Source organism: Equus quagga, chromosome 20 (genome assembly GCF_021613505.1).
Source record: "Equus quagga isolate Etosha38 chromosome 20, UCLA_HA_Equagga_1.0, whole genome shotgun sequence".
Taxonomy (NCBI): domain Eukaryota; kingdom Metazoa; phylum Chordata; class Mammalia; order Perissodactyla; family Equidae; genus Equus; species Equus quagga.
Window position 1 is genome coordinate 24,618,194 of NC_060286.1, and position 17,650 is coordinate 24,635,843.

The 17,650-nt window shown below is 42.7% G+C and overlaps 1 protein-coding gene across 2 annotated transcripts in view; it reads right to left on the reverse strand.

The window, feature by feature from the left end:
- Window positions 1-17,650, reverse strand: part of STON2 (stonin 2) — a 134,706-nt gene that overhangs the window by 48,754 nt on the left and 68,302 nt on the right. The window contains exon 5 of one of the 2 annotated variants that reach the window (XM_046647857.1): window positions 3,912-4,082. The exons of the other annotated variant lie outside the window; for it this stretch is intronic. Coding sequence (XP_046503813.1) covers window positions 3,912-4,082 — 171 coding nt within the window. The remainder of the gene's footprint in view (window positions 1-3,911; window positions 4,083-17,650) is intronic. 2 annotated transcript variants of the gene reach the window in all.

Genomic DNA, 17,650 nt, shown 5'->3' on the forward strand with positions numbered 1-17,650 from the left:
CTGGTCTAGGATTGCCTCACTCACATGCCTGGTGTAAGATCGTTGTCAGCTGGGATGATAAAGGTTTCAGAGCCACAGCAAGTGAGGCCGGGAGTGTCCATATGATGACTGGGCTGGATTTCAAGGGAGCAAGCAGAAGTGTGTAAGGCCTCTTAAGATCTAGGCTGGGGACCGGTACACAAGCACACCTTTACTTCTGTGCATTCTACTGGACAAAGCAAGTTACCAGGCCAAGCCCAGATTCAGGGGCTGGGGAAACAGACCCTAACTCTTGATAAGAGGAGCTACAAAGTGATATCACAAGAGACTAAATGCAAAGAGGAGAATAATTGGGGCCATTTCTGCAATCAATCTATTACATAATCTAATAGAAAAATATCGCCTCCGGACACACGTGATTTCTAAGTGTGGGCCAAAGCTTCCACCCTAATCTCAAAAGTTCTAACATCTTCAGGTTGACGTCTCTCCTGATATTCCTCATTTCTACTCCTGGCTACACACACACACACACACACACACCTGACTTAATCCTCAAGATCTTGGTCTCAAACTAAAGCAAAAGAAATCTATTTGCTCTCAGCACTATTTTATATTACCCTTCGAGGTTTTTTTTTTTTTAAAGATTGGCACCTGAGCTAACAACTGTTGCCAATCTTTTTTTTTTTCCTGTTTCTTTCTCCCCAAATCCCCCCAGTACATAGTTGTGTATTTTAGTTGTGGGTCCTTCTAGTTGTGGCATGTGGGATGCTGCCTCAACATGGCCTAATGAGTGGTGCCATGTCCACGCCCAGGATCCGAACCCTGGGCCACTGAAGCGGAGCGCGCAAACTTAACCACTCGGCCATGGGGCCGGCCCCCTCGAGGTTTTTTAAAAATGATGTGGATGACACGTCATCCTTATGAGTACTTGTTCCAAGCAAGTCTCTCTGTGATGTCTCTTCCTGGCTTAGGACGTGTCTACAGATGAAATGTAACCAAACGATCATTAGGGCTACACTCTCCAATTGACCCCACAGCATTAACGTGAGGAGCGCCAACGGGTAAGAAATATTACAGGAAAGAGATAACACACAAGACCAGAAAACAGCCCTGAGGAGCAGGAAACTGGAGCTCACTGAAGATTACAGGCTGAGGCTAATTATATTTTAGCCACCAGCTGCTGGCTATGCCCTCCTCACTCCACCTCCCTACTCCACACACCCTTGCCCCGACTGTGACCACTTAGGAAAAGCACTAAAACTACAGTGGCTGAATCCACAACTATTTCCCCTGACCCAGGCCCTAAGATGGAAGCAGCCTGGTTGGGATGTACACCAGTTATTACAGCATCATTACAACTAAGGTGCTGTTTTCTGTTTTTTAGAAAAATGACCATGACCTTCTGGTCAGCTCCACTCAAATTCTCTTAACATCTACTTGGGACAGCAGAAGGTGGTAGAACAGAATCCCAGAAACCAGAAAATAGGATAGCAGAGAAGTGGCCAGGGCTGGGGAGTGCCTGAAGGCTCTCTGGAGGGGATACAGAGAGGAGGAGAAAGCACACACAGCTGAAATGCAAGGTTTAAGTGCTTTTTTTTTTTGAGGAAGATTAGCCCTGAGCTAACATCTGCTGCCAATCCTCCTCTTTCTTTTTTGCTAAGGAAGGCTGGCCCTGAGCTAACATCCGTGCCCATCTTCTTCTACTTTATAAGTGGGGCACCTGCCACAGCATGGCTTGCCAAGTGGTGCCATGTCCACACCCGGGATCCGAACCGGCAAACCCCAGGCCGCCGAAGCAGAACGTGTGAACTTTACCGCTGCACCACTGGGCTGGCTCCTAAGTGCCTATTTTATGTGGTTAGTTTCAGTCTGCTTTGCAGGATCACTACTTAACAGACTAAACAACAGGAGTGGATGAAAAACACAATGAAATAAAAAGAAACGCAAAAGTCACCATAAAGACACCTCAAAAAAGCCAAATTAAAGAAGATATTGCATTCAATTTAGCTTATGAAGAAACCCTAGGAAGTTCCAAAAACAAGCAGAACAGGCCACACCCACACTCTTCTAAACTGTATTCTATTCCTGGGCACTGGATCTGGGAGAGAAAGTTTTGGTAGGTATGGTGATGTTTTTATACCGTAATGCATAGTTATCCAAAGTGCAAATGCTTCTGAGGGCCAGAATGGCTATCAATGCTCTTCACTCCGCAGGTGGCTTGGAGTGGCATCCATTTGTTTTTCAATCACAACTGAAGAGAGTCACAAATTTAAACGTCTCAACTCCAGCCAAAATCATCGTAATGGTTCCCACCTCCGTCTCTTGCTCACTTGGCAACAAAGTAAGTGGCATCCTTGGATCATCTTCTAATAAGCTGGCTGACTGGGCTGGAGTCAATCTACGCTTTTGATTAATTAGCCAAGGGGAAACCAAAGCTATAAGAAGGCAAACTACTGGCATTATCACCACAGGAACATTGATAATGACAATGAAGGAGAATTACTGATTTCTTTTCAGCAGAAGACATACTGTACTCTCCTGACGCTTAGAGGTATGCACTCTAAGAAGAGGACTGTCACCCTACCTGTGCCCCTCCCACTTCAACACGCACGGGCACACACAGCAACTTCACATCCTTCTTGGTACACTATTTTTTAGGGCTATTGTTTACTGCTGCTCTAAAAACCTATGTTATATTAAGTATAGGTTGCTCCTTACAGAGCATCCTTAAGTTGCCTGCACCACGGTGCCAAGAAAGAACACGTGCTGCATTTACAGAGACACCTGGGCACAGGCTAAACTTTCACATGTATCATGGGAGCGCCTCTGGTTTGGGCAATTTCTATTGCACTTGCCTATGCCATTCTCCTACAAAACACCTAAGCTCAGCATCAACACACACTAATATAATCACAATGTAATTTCTCATGGCTGTTAAAAAAAGAGGGCCGTCTCAATCTACTGTAGGAGTGTAGTATCAAATTAACATTACGCATAGCCTGATCTTTCCTACAGCATTTTTCTTGAAATCTCCCAGGTATTAAAGTTTGGGCTAGGCCAGGAACCAGAGGCAGCAGCTTTATTCCTTCACATGCCAGTGCAATCAACGGCTTGTGTTGAGAATAAATATTTGAAACTCAGAAGGCTATTAACAATGCAGCGCCTAGATTACTCTGAATTACTCTCTCACCCACAGCAATTGAGAGAGAAGTTCTTGGCACCAGCCCCACGCAGAAAACCTGCTTCCCAGCCTCCTCCATCTGCCTTCCGACCCTCGGCTCAAAGAATTCTCCACACACTATACAAAGATCTCAGTTTTCTCCCTGAAGTCCCACATGAATCCCACATTGAACTGACTTTTTTTGTCCCAGAGCACCACAGATTTAATTCAATACCTCCAAGTTCATATATATTTAATTAGACCAACTTATCCATTAACTCTTTTACTCAGACCCCTCTGCTGGCATCTTTCATTCAACATTGAAATCTTTTAAATAGGGTTTTCTGTTTGCTTGTTTTGAGACAAACTGTCATCTTAGTCTATTTTAAAGCTATGATAACAATTACTTGACTTTTCAGTTAGTCAGAGGTGCCATGTATTAAAAGCCCACAATCCTTAGCACTTTTCCTTCTTCAAAACCTATTTGGTAAGCAAGGTAGGGTTTTTTCCTACAGGGCCGAAAGGGTAAGTTGCACTAACTAGAGGTAATTAGTATGTTAAGTTTTGTTTGAAGGCTAGGGTATCAGGTTACAAGTTCTAATAAACCCTGCTGGGAAAAGACATTTGTCTTGGGACCACCGAGAACTAACCAATCAACCAAACAAAACACCTTCAACTCTATCAGAAACTCTCCCATCTAAACACAATGGAAAAGAAAAGCCAACACCATTGCAAACAAAATGAATGGAGTCCCGCAGCTGGCAGCCCTTACCATTGGGGGAGGAGGCCCCCTCCAGACCCTTGCCGGGGCTCTGGCTCCTCCTGGGGTGAGGCGAGGGTGGCGAGGGGTCCGGGATGTGGGTGCGGGTGGAGGTATGCTCCGTGCATGCTTGAACAGGACTCACCGCCGTCTGCCTGCCTGTCTGCCACTCCGTCCTCTCGTCTGGGTGGGAAGGGCCAAGATGAAAAAAAAATGTGCAGGTTACTCACTGGCCTTCGCAGGCAGGCACACCCAGGAGGAGGGAGAGGCAGGGCGCAGACAGGGAGATTCTTCAGAGGCTGGGCGCCAGATCTTGCTTCTGATTCCTTTTGTTAATACTTCCTGAACTTTAAACTCAGTCTGCACAGGCATGGGTACTTTAGGGAGGCAAATAACACTTGGATAATTAGATTCCAAGAGCTTAATGCAAAGGTTACTTTGAAAAGGCAATGCTTTTTTAGCACACATACTTTAAGATTTAACCTTGAAATTTGTTTCCACTGTTTGAGCATTAACACTGGCACAGGAAATGAGAGTGAGGGGCAACCTTGGTGCAGGGCCCTGGAATGGCCTGGAGCAAGCAAACCTGGAGGTGATTTACACAATGAATTTCTCTATCTTTTAGACTCTAAGTTTTAGAGAAACAGGATCGTTTGCCTTGTATAAGAGGCACATTCTTGAAATAGGTATCTGGAAATATCAAGATTTTAGAAATGGATCCACATTGAAAATGCAAGAACTTGTTACTGGATAGCCTGGCCTTTGATAAATCCTGAAATGAAGGCTTTCATAAATGGAGGGAATCCTTTTTGTCTGTTTTGGTAAGTGTGGGTAAGGCACAGCAGTATAGGCACAGCAGTATTACAGTAGAAGGAGACGGAGCGATGGAGCCGAGAGTGAGGAGAAGGAAACCAACACTTCTGAGTACAACTATGGACCAGGCGCTTAGCTCATTCAATCCTGAAAATGCCCTTATGAGGGAGGTATCAGTCTTCCTCTTTCACATGTGAGTACACTGAGACCCAGATGTTAGGTAACCTGGTTAAGGCTCAGACAGCCAGTGAATGGAAAACCCAGAATTTGGACCCAAGTTTGCCTGAATATAAGACCCCATGAAACCACCAGGCATGTCTCCCACCATTCTTGAAGAAATACTCACTTTTCTTCCACTTGTAGTTGACCTAAGGCTAAGCCACCTTTTGAAGAATTTTTATACCATTCCCGAAACTGCTATGCCTTGAAAGAAAATTCTGCAGGATATTAACAGGTGTAATAAAACTTTCTTTACTGTAGCTTCTCACAGCCTTTAATATGCTAATACATATGTGGATCTGAGGCCCAGGACTTAAAGAATGCCAGGTTTCCGTCCCCAAAGCTTTTTGCTTGGAAGGAGGGGATCCTCTGGATTTGGGAAACACTGTTACACAGATGGGTTATTGTTGTATTTTTCTACCCCGCTACTACAGTCTGAATGTTTGTGTCCTCCCCAAATCCACATGTGGGAATCGTAATGCCCAATGTGATCGTGTTAGGCAGTGGGGCCTTTGGGAGGTGATTAGATCATGAAGGTGGAGCCCTTATGAATAGGATTAGCGCTCTTATAAAGGAGACCCCACAGAGCTGCCTAGCCCCCTCCACCATGTGAGGATACAAGGGAAGTCTGCAGCCCAAAAGAGGACCCTTACCTGACTATGCTGACCCTGATCTCAGACGTCCAGCCTCCAGACCCATGAGAAGTTTCCAAGTTACCTAGTCTGTGGTATTTTATTATAGCAGACTGAATGGACTAAGACACTACATCTCCTCTAGCCCTTTTATTTTTCTAAATTTTTGAACTTATAAAAATAATTTATAACAAAAAAGTTCAAACAGTATATAAGGATATAAAATAAAAAGTAAAAATCTACCTATTCTCTCTAACAACCAGTCCCACGCCCCAAAAGTAATAACTGTTAGGAATTTCTTATCTGCTTCAGAAATGTTTATGCATTAAAGCATATCTGAATATCCTTTTAAAAATAACACAACCAGGACTAAAGTACAACCATGATGTGTTATTTGGTACTTTCTTTTTAAACTTAATAATGTATCTGAGATTTTCCATATCAGCATATGGGATTACTACAGACAAATCAGAGACAAGAATAGTAAAAGACAGATCTATAATATGGGATTACTGCTTTATAAAAAGGTCCCCCACATGGGTCACAGTATGCTTTGTGACTCAATGTCAGAACACCTGGCTTCCCTTCCCAGCTCTGTGTAACCTCCAAACTTGACAGTCATGTATAGGATGGGGAGGACCCTAAGACCTAAATCACACCACAGGTTGTTGTGAGGAGCATAACAAAGATGATGACGACAATGACACCTCAGCCACCACTTATTGAGCACTTACTCTGTGCCAGGCACTTTTCTTAATGCTTTGTATGTATTAATTTGACGAAGGCTTATTCTCAACAACCCTATGAAGCAGGTATTATTATTAGCCCCATTATACAGATCAAGAGAGCCATCTCAGAGTGCACACCCAGCACACAAGTGCATAATAAACCGAAGTTTTTATGAAGTTGTATCAATGAGGTCAACTGATGTCGGCAACCCTGATCTTTGCTACTATGTATTCCTCAAGGTGGCATTGTAAAGTAGGTCCCATTTTCCCTTAGGAATAATGTTGTAATTGGGGGTTCTGTTCCCTCTCACCTTGGCTTTCTATAAATTCCAAAGATCTTGTAAAACAGAGATACCACAAATCCCACAATCATTTTAAATAGCAAAATGATGTTTCCTGACTCAGATATTTTGAGAAATTGGCTCCTACAACCCCTCTTTTTTACTGATAAATGAAATAATATTCAGAAAACCTGTGGGTCTTCTCTAAGGGCACATATCTTGTCATCCTGTCTCAGGAAACAATTTCTAAAGGTGCATACATTTGAACCCCATACGATGCACAAGGGACTCCAACATATTCCACATGCACATACAGAACATATCATATCACAGACCTGACATAATATTAATATACAAGTTAGAACAAGCATCAAACATTTAATTAGAAATAGCTTCCCCTGCCCCCCTTAGAATTTAAAAGGTCATTTGAGGAATGATTTGACTGACATTTCTCTTAGAAAAACTGTCCAGGGATAATGTAAATCAATATCTTCTTATTCTCTCAACATATTTTCCTGTAAAGACCAAGAGGCCTTCAAAATCAATCCACTGGGTTCTTTCCCCCTTACACAGTTGCAGGAGCTTCTCCATTGTTTGAGACATCAGTCAGGGCCTCAGCCTGGTTTGGGGTGCCCATGCTTTGACATGATCCTCCAGCCAATTTCTCTTTATCTTTTTTCTTTGCTCCCCATCCACCTTCCCAAGCAAGGAAAGCTTTGAAGGTGAAGGAAGTCACAGAGGGGCAGACTGAGAGAAGGAAGGAAGGAGACAGACTCACATTCCTTTAGTGTGGTTATAGTTAAGTGGATACTACACATTTTACTCTAAGCGTTAAAAAAAATCAAAAGAACAGAGAACCTAACTCATTCCCTCCTCCAGCTTTGATGCCCACCCAACACTAGACTATAACTTTCGGCACAGTGCCTAGAAGGTGGTAGGAGCTTACTCACTTTGGGGGCTATTTGTCCCCCAAGCTACTCACTAATTTAGCATAATCTTCATGTCCAATGTGTTGTTTCTTATTCTCAATTACATTCAACCGTGTCCATCTATTCAGAAAGAAGTCTACACCTGACATAGACAGTGCAGCCCTGCTCTGACAGGCACACACTAAGAAGATACAAACGCTTGCTTTGGCTGCTCAGCAGTCAGGAGTGGGGAAGGAACAGTGGCACTTGGGTCCCCACTCTGCTACTTCGGCTCCAGCCAAGTCACAGGTTGGAGTTCTAGCTTCCTGGTCTCCCCAGTGAGGATAATATCATCTACATCACAAGGTTGGAATTGAAGATTAACTGAAACGAGTAGGTAAAACATTTTGTAATCAGCGGAGTCCGCCCAAATACCAGGTAGTGACCATCTCTGCTTCTGGCTCTCTAAATGTGTTGGCAGTGCGGCGTGGTAACTGCTTCAACAGAGGAACCGAGTTGTTTCCCTTGTTCATGATCCTCCAGCGCACGGTCTACTCAGCTGCTGTTCCCAAAGTAGGTCCATCAGAATACTAACTAGCAGGTGAGCACAACGCTAGTGGAAAATGGATCAGATTAGTCTCATGTGGACACAGACCTTTTCTTCCATTCCTCTTGCTTTATCAGACCTTCTGAACTACTTCCTTTCAGCATAATTATGAAACTATTTTTAAACCTTTTGTTATGGAAAATTTCAAACATATAAAAGTGGAGAGAAAGCTGTAACAAACCTCCACACATACATCACCAGCTTCAACAACTATCAAACCTTGTTTCACCTATATCCCTACCCACTCTGGATTCCCAGTATCATATCATTTTATCCATAAACACTTCTGCACGTCTCTCTAGAAGATTCTGCTTGTGAACATAACTAAGATGTTATTACACCTAAAAAATGACCTATAACTACTTAAATATTATCCAATATCCAGTCAGTATCAAAATTTCTCCAAATGTCTTAAAGGGGTTTTTTGGGGCACTTTATTCAAATCAATCCTGCAATTGATTGATAAACCTTGCCTTTTTTAATCTAAAAGTTCTTTCCTATCTTTATTTCTTCCTTGTAATTTCCTTGTTAAATTAATTGACCTGGTTAATTGACCTGGTTCTTCTGTTATACAGATTGTCCCACAAGCCACATTTTCATGACGGTGTGATTTAATATGTTCCTCTGCCCCTTGTGTTTCCTATGAATTTGTAGTTATAGGCTTGGGCAAATTCAGATTTGATTTTTGGACAGAACAGTTAGTTGATGGGCGGCCTTGTGTACTTCTATCAGGAGGCAACTCATATTTGATGACCTCTGCTTTTGTGTGCTTAGCAGCCGTTAAGAATCAGTGCCTAGGTATTAGCTCATATGGACTGGAAAATGATCTTCTCCTACTACATCTTCATTTATTAACTGGGATACTATTATTACTAAAAGCTGATATTTACCTGAAATGAAAGCACATGTTTCCACTTCTGTTTTTCGCCATGAGGTGTCATGTTAGATGATATATCAATTCCTTTCTATCTACATATTTCATTAAAACCTATTATACTAAAAAGATGATGCAGTTTAACACACAAAAAAACCCTACTCAATTAGATTTCTGGGGAAAACAACTGGGAAACACTATTCGGAAACCTTCAATCAAAGGGGAGAGGAGGACTGGTCCACAGCACATCGTTCAGATTCAAACTTCATTTTGTCTTTTGTGAGCTCTGTGACTTCGATCAAAATTTTAACATTCTTACCCCCAGTTTTCTCACCTATAAAATGGAAATAATAATACCTCCCTTAGGGCTTTGTGAGGATTCATGATAAAGTATGCAAAGAGCCTGTTCTGGTGTCCAAAAAATAGCAGGTGCTCAATAGATTGTAGTTACTACCGGTTTCACCATTGTCTCCCCGATACTGAGCACACTGCTTGGCAAACAGTAGTCACTCAATAAATGTTAGGTGAATAAATAAAGGAGTGATTGGCTTTACTTTGTCCCAAGCTGATGATGGCTTTAACATTCGAAGATGCTGGGAATACAGAAGTGAACAAAACAAAGTCTCTGATCAAGAATTTACATTTAATTGTATGTAGGAATGGAAATATTTTTCTCCAACAGAAAGATAAACTAGTACTGTTATTACATTTGACTTGGCCTGAGGTGCACTGAGGGCTCACCTAGTATAATGGTGTCCCCCAAAAAGTGAGGCTGAAATCTTAACTCCCAGAAGCTGTGAATGTGACCTTATTTGGAAAAAGAGTCTTTGCAAATGTAATCTAATTAAGATGAGGTCACACTGGATTCCGGTGGGCTCTAAATCCAATCACTAGAGTATTAGAAGGAGGAAGAGGGAGACGCAGAGATACACAGGGAAGACCACAGGAAGACGGACTCAGATAGGAGTTGTGCTTCCATAAACCAAGAAATGCCAAAAATTGCTCGTCACCACCAGCAGCCAGAAGAGGCAAGGAAAAAATCTTCCCTACAGCCTTTTGAGGGAGCGTGGCCCTACTGACACACTGACTTAGGATTTCTAGCCTCCAGAACTGTGAGAGAATAAATTTCCCTTGTTTTAGGCCACCCGGTTTGTGGTAACTTGTTCCGGCAGCCCTAGAAAATGAATATATCCAGTGAACCCAGACCAAAGATATGCATCAATCAGCCTACTTGTGGCTTAAACTGTTTAATGAGAAAGAGAGAGGAAAGAGGAGGGAGGGGTCCTAGACAGAAGAACCTGAATCAGTTTTAATTCATAGGTCTTGCATCAACTGGGCCCATGATCCACTCTTCAAAGGCTATGCAAGTACCAGCAGGTAAGCCTGCTTTACCTGAAAAGCAGGTAGGCAGAAGCCACAGAACTTGTTGGCACTGATACCTTGGGAATGAGAATGCTCTTTATGGAATCTGGCGGGGGGCGGGGGGGGGGGGGGGGGTGCGGTGGGAGGAGAAACATTAACATCCTCTTCTACAGGGTAAAGGGGAAACATTAACACCGTAACACCGTCCAGGCATGGTGCGGGAAGCATACTATCGTAGGCACCCACCTCTCCATCCTTACTGTCTCAGGAAGTCTCGATGGTCTAATGGAGATGCTCCTAAGCACTCCCCTACTTGTCTAACCCTGCTGAGCCTCAGCATACCACCCACCTCGCACTGCAAGAACTCAATGCAATAATGTGGTAAAGAATCAGGCATGCAAGAGGTGCTGGTCTGGCACTCATTATAAAGCCAGTGTCTGCAAATCTGTGATAGTAACTAGTGGTGGTGGCCATTCATAAACATTCCCTGAGCCCCCTTCGCAGGCTAAGCACTGGGTTGGACAACGGAGAGACTAAGAACGAGCTACAGTCTTTGATAAATTGTGTTATGGATGTGGAATTAGGGATGGCATCTTCTTTTTTTTCTTAATGTGTCTTTTAATGTTATAATACTGTTTTATAATGAAATGCTTAAAATTAAAACTCTGATCTAATTTTTTAAAAAGATGTGAGAAAAGCTGCTATGTGCATATATATATATATATATATATATACACATTTTTTCTTTGACGACATACTTCAGCTTAATCTTTCAGCAAGGCACAGCACTACGTACCTGGAGAGACAGTGTCTGCCCTCCAATTTACCCTCACCCACACTGCATCTAACACTGGCTCAGTAGCCATGATTCAGCACTTAATTGGTGCTAATTGTTTCAGGTGTGCTAGTTTTATTTTCCCACATTAGCTCCCCCAGGGCAGGAATTACTTCCTTTCACACCATCTGTTAGCATCTACTGAAAAGCCCACCATGCCCCAGGATTAGCTGGCGTTACAGACGGGACTATGCAATAGATTTCTCTCTACCTTTCTGGAAAACGAGCCATAACAAGCTGCCTAGTGATTATGTTAGGGCAGAAAAGACTATGACTAAGAGTTCTGCTCAAATGTAGGGTCTGCTTAATCATTTTGTATTGGTTCATCCTGAAATGGCACCACCAAGACTGCAGGGCAAAACATGCAAGTGGGACTGAGATCCACCCATGAGCCACCAGCACCTGGGAAACAGATGCGTTTGTGCACGTGTGTGTGCAGGCGCACTGGCATGTGTACAACACCTGAAGGCTAAAGCAAATTAAAGCCTTTCTTACAAAGAGATTAAAAAACCAGGCTTTCTCAGTGACTTCTAGAATTTTATTGTTCCTTCATGACTGCTACAGATGCTTTGGATACTTGCTGGAAGCAACAAGGAGAATTCGGCCCCATACACCTTTGGAAACATTGATAGCAGCATGATGTGCCAGACACTGTGCTAAGTTCTTCATAACTGCTCTTTTATTTATTCCACTCAGAGGCTCTACCATGTAGTGCTAACTCTGTTTCAGTGGTTGGGAAACTGCCTAGAAAGGGCAGAGCCAGGAGTGGATCTCATGTCATGGTGACTCCAGCATAGACTTCTGCCTGACCACAGTTCAACACTATTGGGAGTGTGTGGGGGGGAGTGATGGAACTAGTCTCAAGCAAAACTGTGAGTCCCTAGCCATTTTTCCCACATACCTGCAGTCATCGCTCACCAATAAAAGCAATGACCATTGACTGGAGACCCTCAAATGATTCCACAAAGCTGGCCTCTACACGTCTCCAGCCTTGAACAGAGGAGAAAAAGAGAACCCCACTGAAGCCGTTGAACTGGGTTAAGAGCTGCATTCTCCCTCCTCTCCATGCAGAGCAGCTAACTGACATCAGAGTCATAGAAACCAAACCAAGGCTCCCAGGAGCTGACAGAGCCTGGCCTAACTGCTGCCAGCCACTGTGGGAAGGGAAAAGGGGGCCCCACCCTCCTTCATTCCTCAGCAGCTTAATGAAGACTGGCCTGTCATCTTCCTAGGGAACAAACTCCTTAGCTGTCTGAGAAAGACTGATTTTTATTCTCAAACAACATAGCAGATTCTCCTTTGAAACCAAAAGTCAGCAATAAAATGGATCACAAACATGTATATGGGGTTATAACCCCCTTAGAGAAGGCAACTGGATTCCTCCCAGTCCCTGGGCCGGGAGAACTCCAAACTCTTGAGGAAGCTCCTCAGTGTCACCACTGGGTAGGGGGACGGCTGGTGGGAGTCATGACTCTCACTGTGCCACTGCTGCCACAGATGGCCCTGGGTGGGCCAAGTCCTCTGTGGTCTCCAAGTTACGGGAGTATATGTCTGATACCCTCTATTAGCAAACGAGGAATCCAGCTTTCTTTGCAGATTTGGGATGATTCTGAAAAAAGTCACATTCACACTCTAAAACGTCTAAGATTCTAGCACGCAAATGACACATAAAAGTAAGTACTTTATGTACATCATGAGCAAACACTATTTTTTAATCCAGCAAAGAAAATCAAACCATTTCCTTGTTAGACTTATTTTATTTATACTCTGTAAAATCTCTTTCAGGGACAGAAATTCCGGCGAAGAAGTCATCATTATTCACATATTAAAAATAGTTTGCTGTTGAACACTCCAAATGAGCTTGAGTATATGACACCTACCTCAGTGCCTTGAACTTCTTTTGTCATTGTCGTAGAACTAAGCTGACAAGTAGACTGTTTCTGGGACTGAGGATGTGTAGCTCTTTTCAAATAGGGAAGAAGTTGTTGTATGGAAAAAAAGATTAGATTTGCTCTTCATGGATCCAAGACATGGTGATAATAACAATAATAATAAGTATAATAATAATTATCATTTTATTGGAGGAGCTGATATTAACCACATCTATTATATCAAGCATTTTTCTAAAAGCATTAAATACATTTTTTCATTTACCTTCACAGCAACCTTATGAAACTATTATGACTGTTCTAATTTTGTAGATGAAGAAACTGAATCTCAGAAAAGTTGTGTCTTGTACAAAGTCAGACTGCTAATAAGTAGGGAAGTCAGTGTTCAAATCAGGCAGATAGTTGCCAAAGGACTAGTGGGTATGGTAAAGTGATACCTAGTGCATTGCAACACTGCATGCTGATGGAACCGGCTGCGCATCTTTCAAAATAAGAGGTGTTGACGCTCTAGTGAGACATTGGCAAGCTACCCACTCTGGCCCCTGGTGATGCTCAGTTCTTAAATTCCATTGTATTGAGCTACTTAGTATCAACATGATTTTCTTTTCTAGGTTTGAACAGATTCTATAGTTACATTTTTCATCTTTGTCATGAAGTTAGCATGTCATTCAAAAAGTACAGGATCAGTTTGTCATCACAGGTGATGTTCACATTTCTGTCTAAAGAAAAGATTTAGCTGTGTACGCTCGTTCCAAAACTGCTTCCCTTTCTTTTTCTTGGAAGCAGATGGTAAAATACATCTTTGTCAGAGTTTCTGTTCTAAAGCTAACAAGCTTGTCAAGTGAGAAAGACGCTACATAGAGCCCGTAGCTCATACTCCACTTAAGCCCCAATTAGAACGGATGTCAAGGTTCAAGCATGGCAATGAGGGCAGAGATGATCCTAACACTTTGAGGCCAGGTACGATTCCATTAAACCAGCCTTCTGTGCCACCTCCAGGGCATTAATAATGGGCCAAATCCACTATCCTCTCCCTCTCTGCTGCAAGTGCATCTATAAAGGAGAAGTGAAATATTTGATTTGTTGAAAGACTGCTCATTTTGTCTCCCTTGACTACTTTTTTCCTTCTCTTCATTTACTTAAATATCAGGACATAATTCAAGTCCCACCACACACTATGGAGCTTTCAAAACAAAATAATTGGGTAATGTACTAAGTTCATCATCCAGCCTTGAAATAATTAAAATGGGAATCTTGACCAAATTTCTAGAACCTCTAAAACAGTGACAACAACCACCTTTTATTATTCTGAGGGCCAACAACTGGAATTCTAGGCTTCAAGCAAGCTCTTCATATCTTCCTCTTTTTCTACTTCCAGTTCTCTGCCAACTATCTCCATGCCCTTTCTGGGCACATGAAAGTAAAGAGTTCTGGACGTGTCTTCTTTTAGGGATCTAAAGCACTTCAGCTGTTGTTACTTACACAACTGAGGCTGATGCAAGGAACCAGTGGCAAGCCGAAGGCAGAAGCAGAGCAGAAGGAAGCCTGAGAAGGAGCAAGGCAGGTGGAGCAGAGATGCCCTACAGCAGCCTGGTGTGCCATTTCGAACAAAGACTTGCTGCCAATTTTAATTACAAGAGTTGGCACTAAAAATGGCGACGCATACTCTGTATGAAGACTGACCAGAGACACTCTCCAAGATACTATCCAAGAACTGACTCTGTGTGGTTATGGGAAGGAAAAGAAAAAGAGAGAAAGATCTAGAAGAAAGAAAAGAAAAAGAGGTGTCAGCACACGCCCTAATCATGACCCTCTCAAAACTGACCAACTATGTCCCTCCTCACTCCAAAGACTTCCTGTGGTTTCCATCAACGAGATGTGCAGGGATGGTCTGCAGAGATGGATGAGACAGGAGAGGAAGATGCTGCGTAAAGAATATCCACTGCTTGACCTCTCTCAAGAGCTGTTTTTTCTTGTGGTTCTGTGGACATAGCTGGACTGTCTAATCACACATGAAAAATCCTGCATCTATAAGAGAGATAAAAGAGAGACTGAAGGGAGGGACAAAGATCTAAATTGGAGGAAGGCCAGGCTTTCAGATCACGGCTGTGGGTTCCACAAGCTTCATAAATAATATTCTTTGATTAACTATGGAGTCAGTCCTGCCAAAATATACACTAGGACTTGAAACCTAATTGAGGAAAGTCATTGAAAAATGTCAACATGAGGGGAAGCAAGATCAAAGAAATATATGTTAAGAGTAAGAATTAATGGAATATCTTTAGGGGAAAGAGAATGTGGGGGTGGGGGAGAGAGATACACATACCATGCAAGGGAGGGTACTGAAGGAGCAAGGTTCTTGAAGACGCAATAGGATTAATTCATGACTTTTTTGCTTTTATAGAGCTCAGCAGCAGAGAGGTTATGAGTATCTGCTAGGGGTTACTCGGGATTGAGAACCAAAGGAGTATGGTGGCAGGTCAAAGACTTAAAGAAGCCTGAGGCTGTTGGTAGAGTATTGAAGAAAGAACTGCCTTTGGAGTCCAGGCTGGTTTGGAAGGCAAGTGAAGCCAGAAGATTCCTGAGAGAAATTCCAGGTGGAAATGAGATCCAAAGTTTAGCATGCCATAGAACAGCCTAGAGGGCAATTTCCAAAAATACCTGACATCTATACAATGGTCATGGTTTATCAGTTAACTTGACATTGCATACTTCACTTTACTCCTCAATAAACCCTGTGAAGTAGTTAGGTAGAGTGGGTATCATAACTGTCACATTCCAGATGAAGAAAGTGAGGAGGAGTTGTGGAACTTTCCCAAGGTTTCTAGATCTAGTCCCAAGGTTCCAACTGAAATATTAGTGTGAGGATGTGAAAATTGCTGGGATCTTTAGATGAGACAACACATGTAAAAGTATCTGATGGTGACTGACAAATAGTAGATGTTCCATAACCTTTGGTTGAAACTGAAGTTGAGTCATGTGGGATCTTGGGAAATTTCCTCCTCACTATTGACTTTTGCCTTTCAGCCAAATATTTACTGTATACTGTTAAACACTGCAACATGTTTGAGGTGATCTAATAATGAATCAGACATTGACATTGCTTTTACCCTCAAGGCACATCTGATAGAGACTATGGTGTAATTTGGTGGTGAACATTCACTTGTTCAGCAAATAATTACTGAGTATCTACTATGTGCTAGGCACGTAGTGATACACCAGTGACGACAGAAAGTCACTGTACCCATGGAATTCATGTGGGCAATCAACAGACAATCAATTAGACAAATATTATCAAGTTGGGTTAAATGCAATAGAGAAATATAAAGCAGGGTGTGGAGACAGAGAGTAATTTGGGCACAGGCAACCCCATGTTATACAGGGTGATCTGGGAAGGCCTCTGTGAGGAGGTGCCAAATGGGCAGAGACCTGAATGGAGTGAAGGAATAAGATGTGTGCAAGTCTTAAAGAACAGTCTTCCAGACAGAGGGAATAGCAAGAGAAAGAGCCCTGAGGCAAAGATTGGCAAGTGGGCCAGTTTTGTATGAATATGATAAAGCAGAAAGTGCTAAGTGACACAGAGGAGCTGCTGTGAAAGAAAAGTTACTCCCACTTGGAGGTGTTAGTGTATTTGGGGAGAGCATGACGAGGAATCAAGGAAGGCATCCAGGAGGTGCTGGTGTCTGAACTGGGCCTTGACTTCTGGAAGGACACTATTTGGACCATGGCAAAGGAACACTGTAAACCAAGGTCCAATGGGAGGAAAGCAAAGGGTGTGTGTGGGGAACAAAGAGTTTGGTTTGGATGGAGAGCACATCTGATAGTGGGAAGTAGTTGAAAATCAGGCAGGAAAAGCAAGTTAAGACCAGAAGGTGGAGGGAGGAAGAAAGGAAGCACATAATTTTTGAACATGTACTATTCACTAGGCATGGGGATAGGTACTTTGCATTATTTCACTTAGTTATCATTTATTTCAATAAATAATCAATTCTTTCAATAAATGAAATAAATATTGAGTTACTACCACTTAGTAAATAGTTCCCAATACACATTGTCAACCTCATGTTATTGATGACAAACCGAGGCTAGGAAAAGTTAAACCCGAGAGTGAGTCGTGGACGTCAGGGTAAAGAGGTCAGCGTTTCGGCAGGGGAAATCATGGAAGGGTTGTGAGCACAGGAGGGACACAGGCAGTGCTATGCCACCAGGGATGAACCGGGCACACAGTGTGGACCACAGCTCCAGGGGTAGGACAAGCAAACGATAATGCACATCTCAGACTGTCGGCTTCCAGGATTAACTGTCTAGTTTTTTTCGTATTCCCAAGGCCACGGGGCACAATGCCAGGTCCATCTCAGGCAGCCGGTACCTGACTGACAGCCTGCCCAATCTGAAGTTCAGAAACAAGGAAAGGACACCCTGCTCAATGCAGTCCTCCTTTTTCTGTGACTAGGGTTATACAGGAGACACTCAGCTGTTCTTTCTGACCTTCCCAAACAAGGCTGGGCATTTTTAGCCTTTTCAAACAGTATGGCAAAGTATCAAGAAGGAATGGCTTACTACATGCGTTTGTTTGTTTGTTTAAATAAAACAAAACAAATTG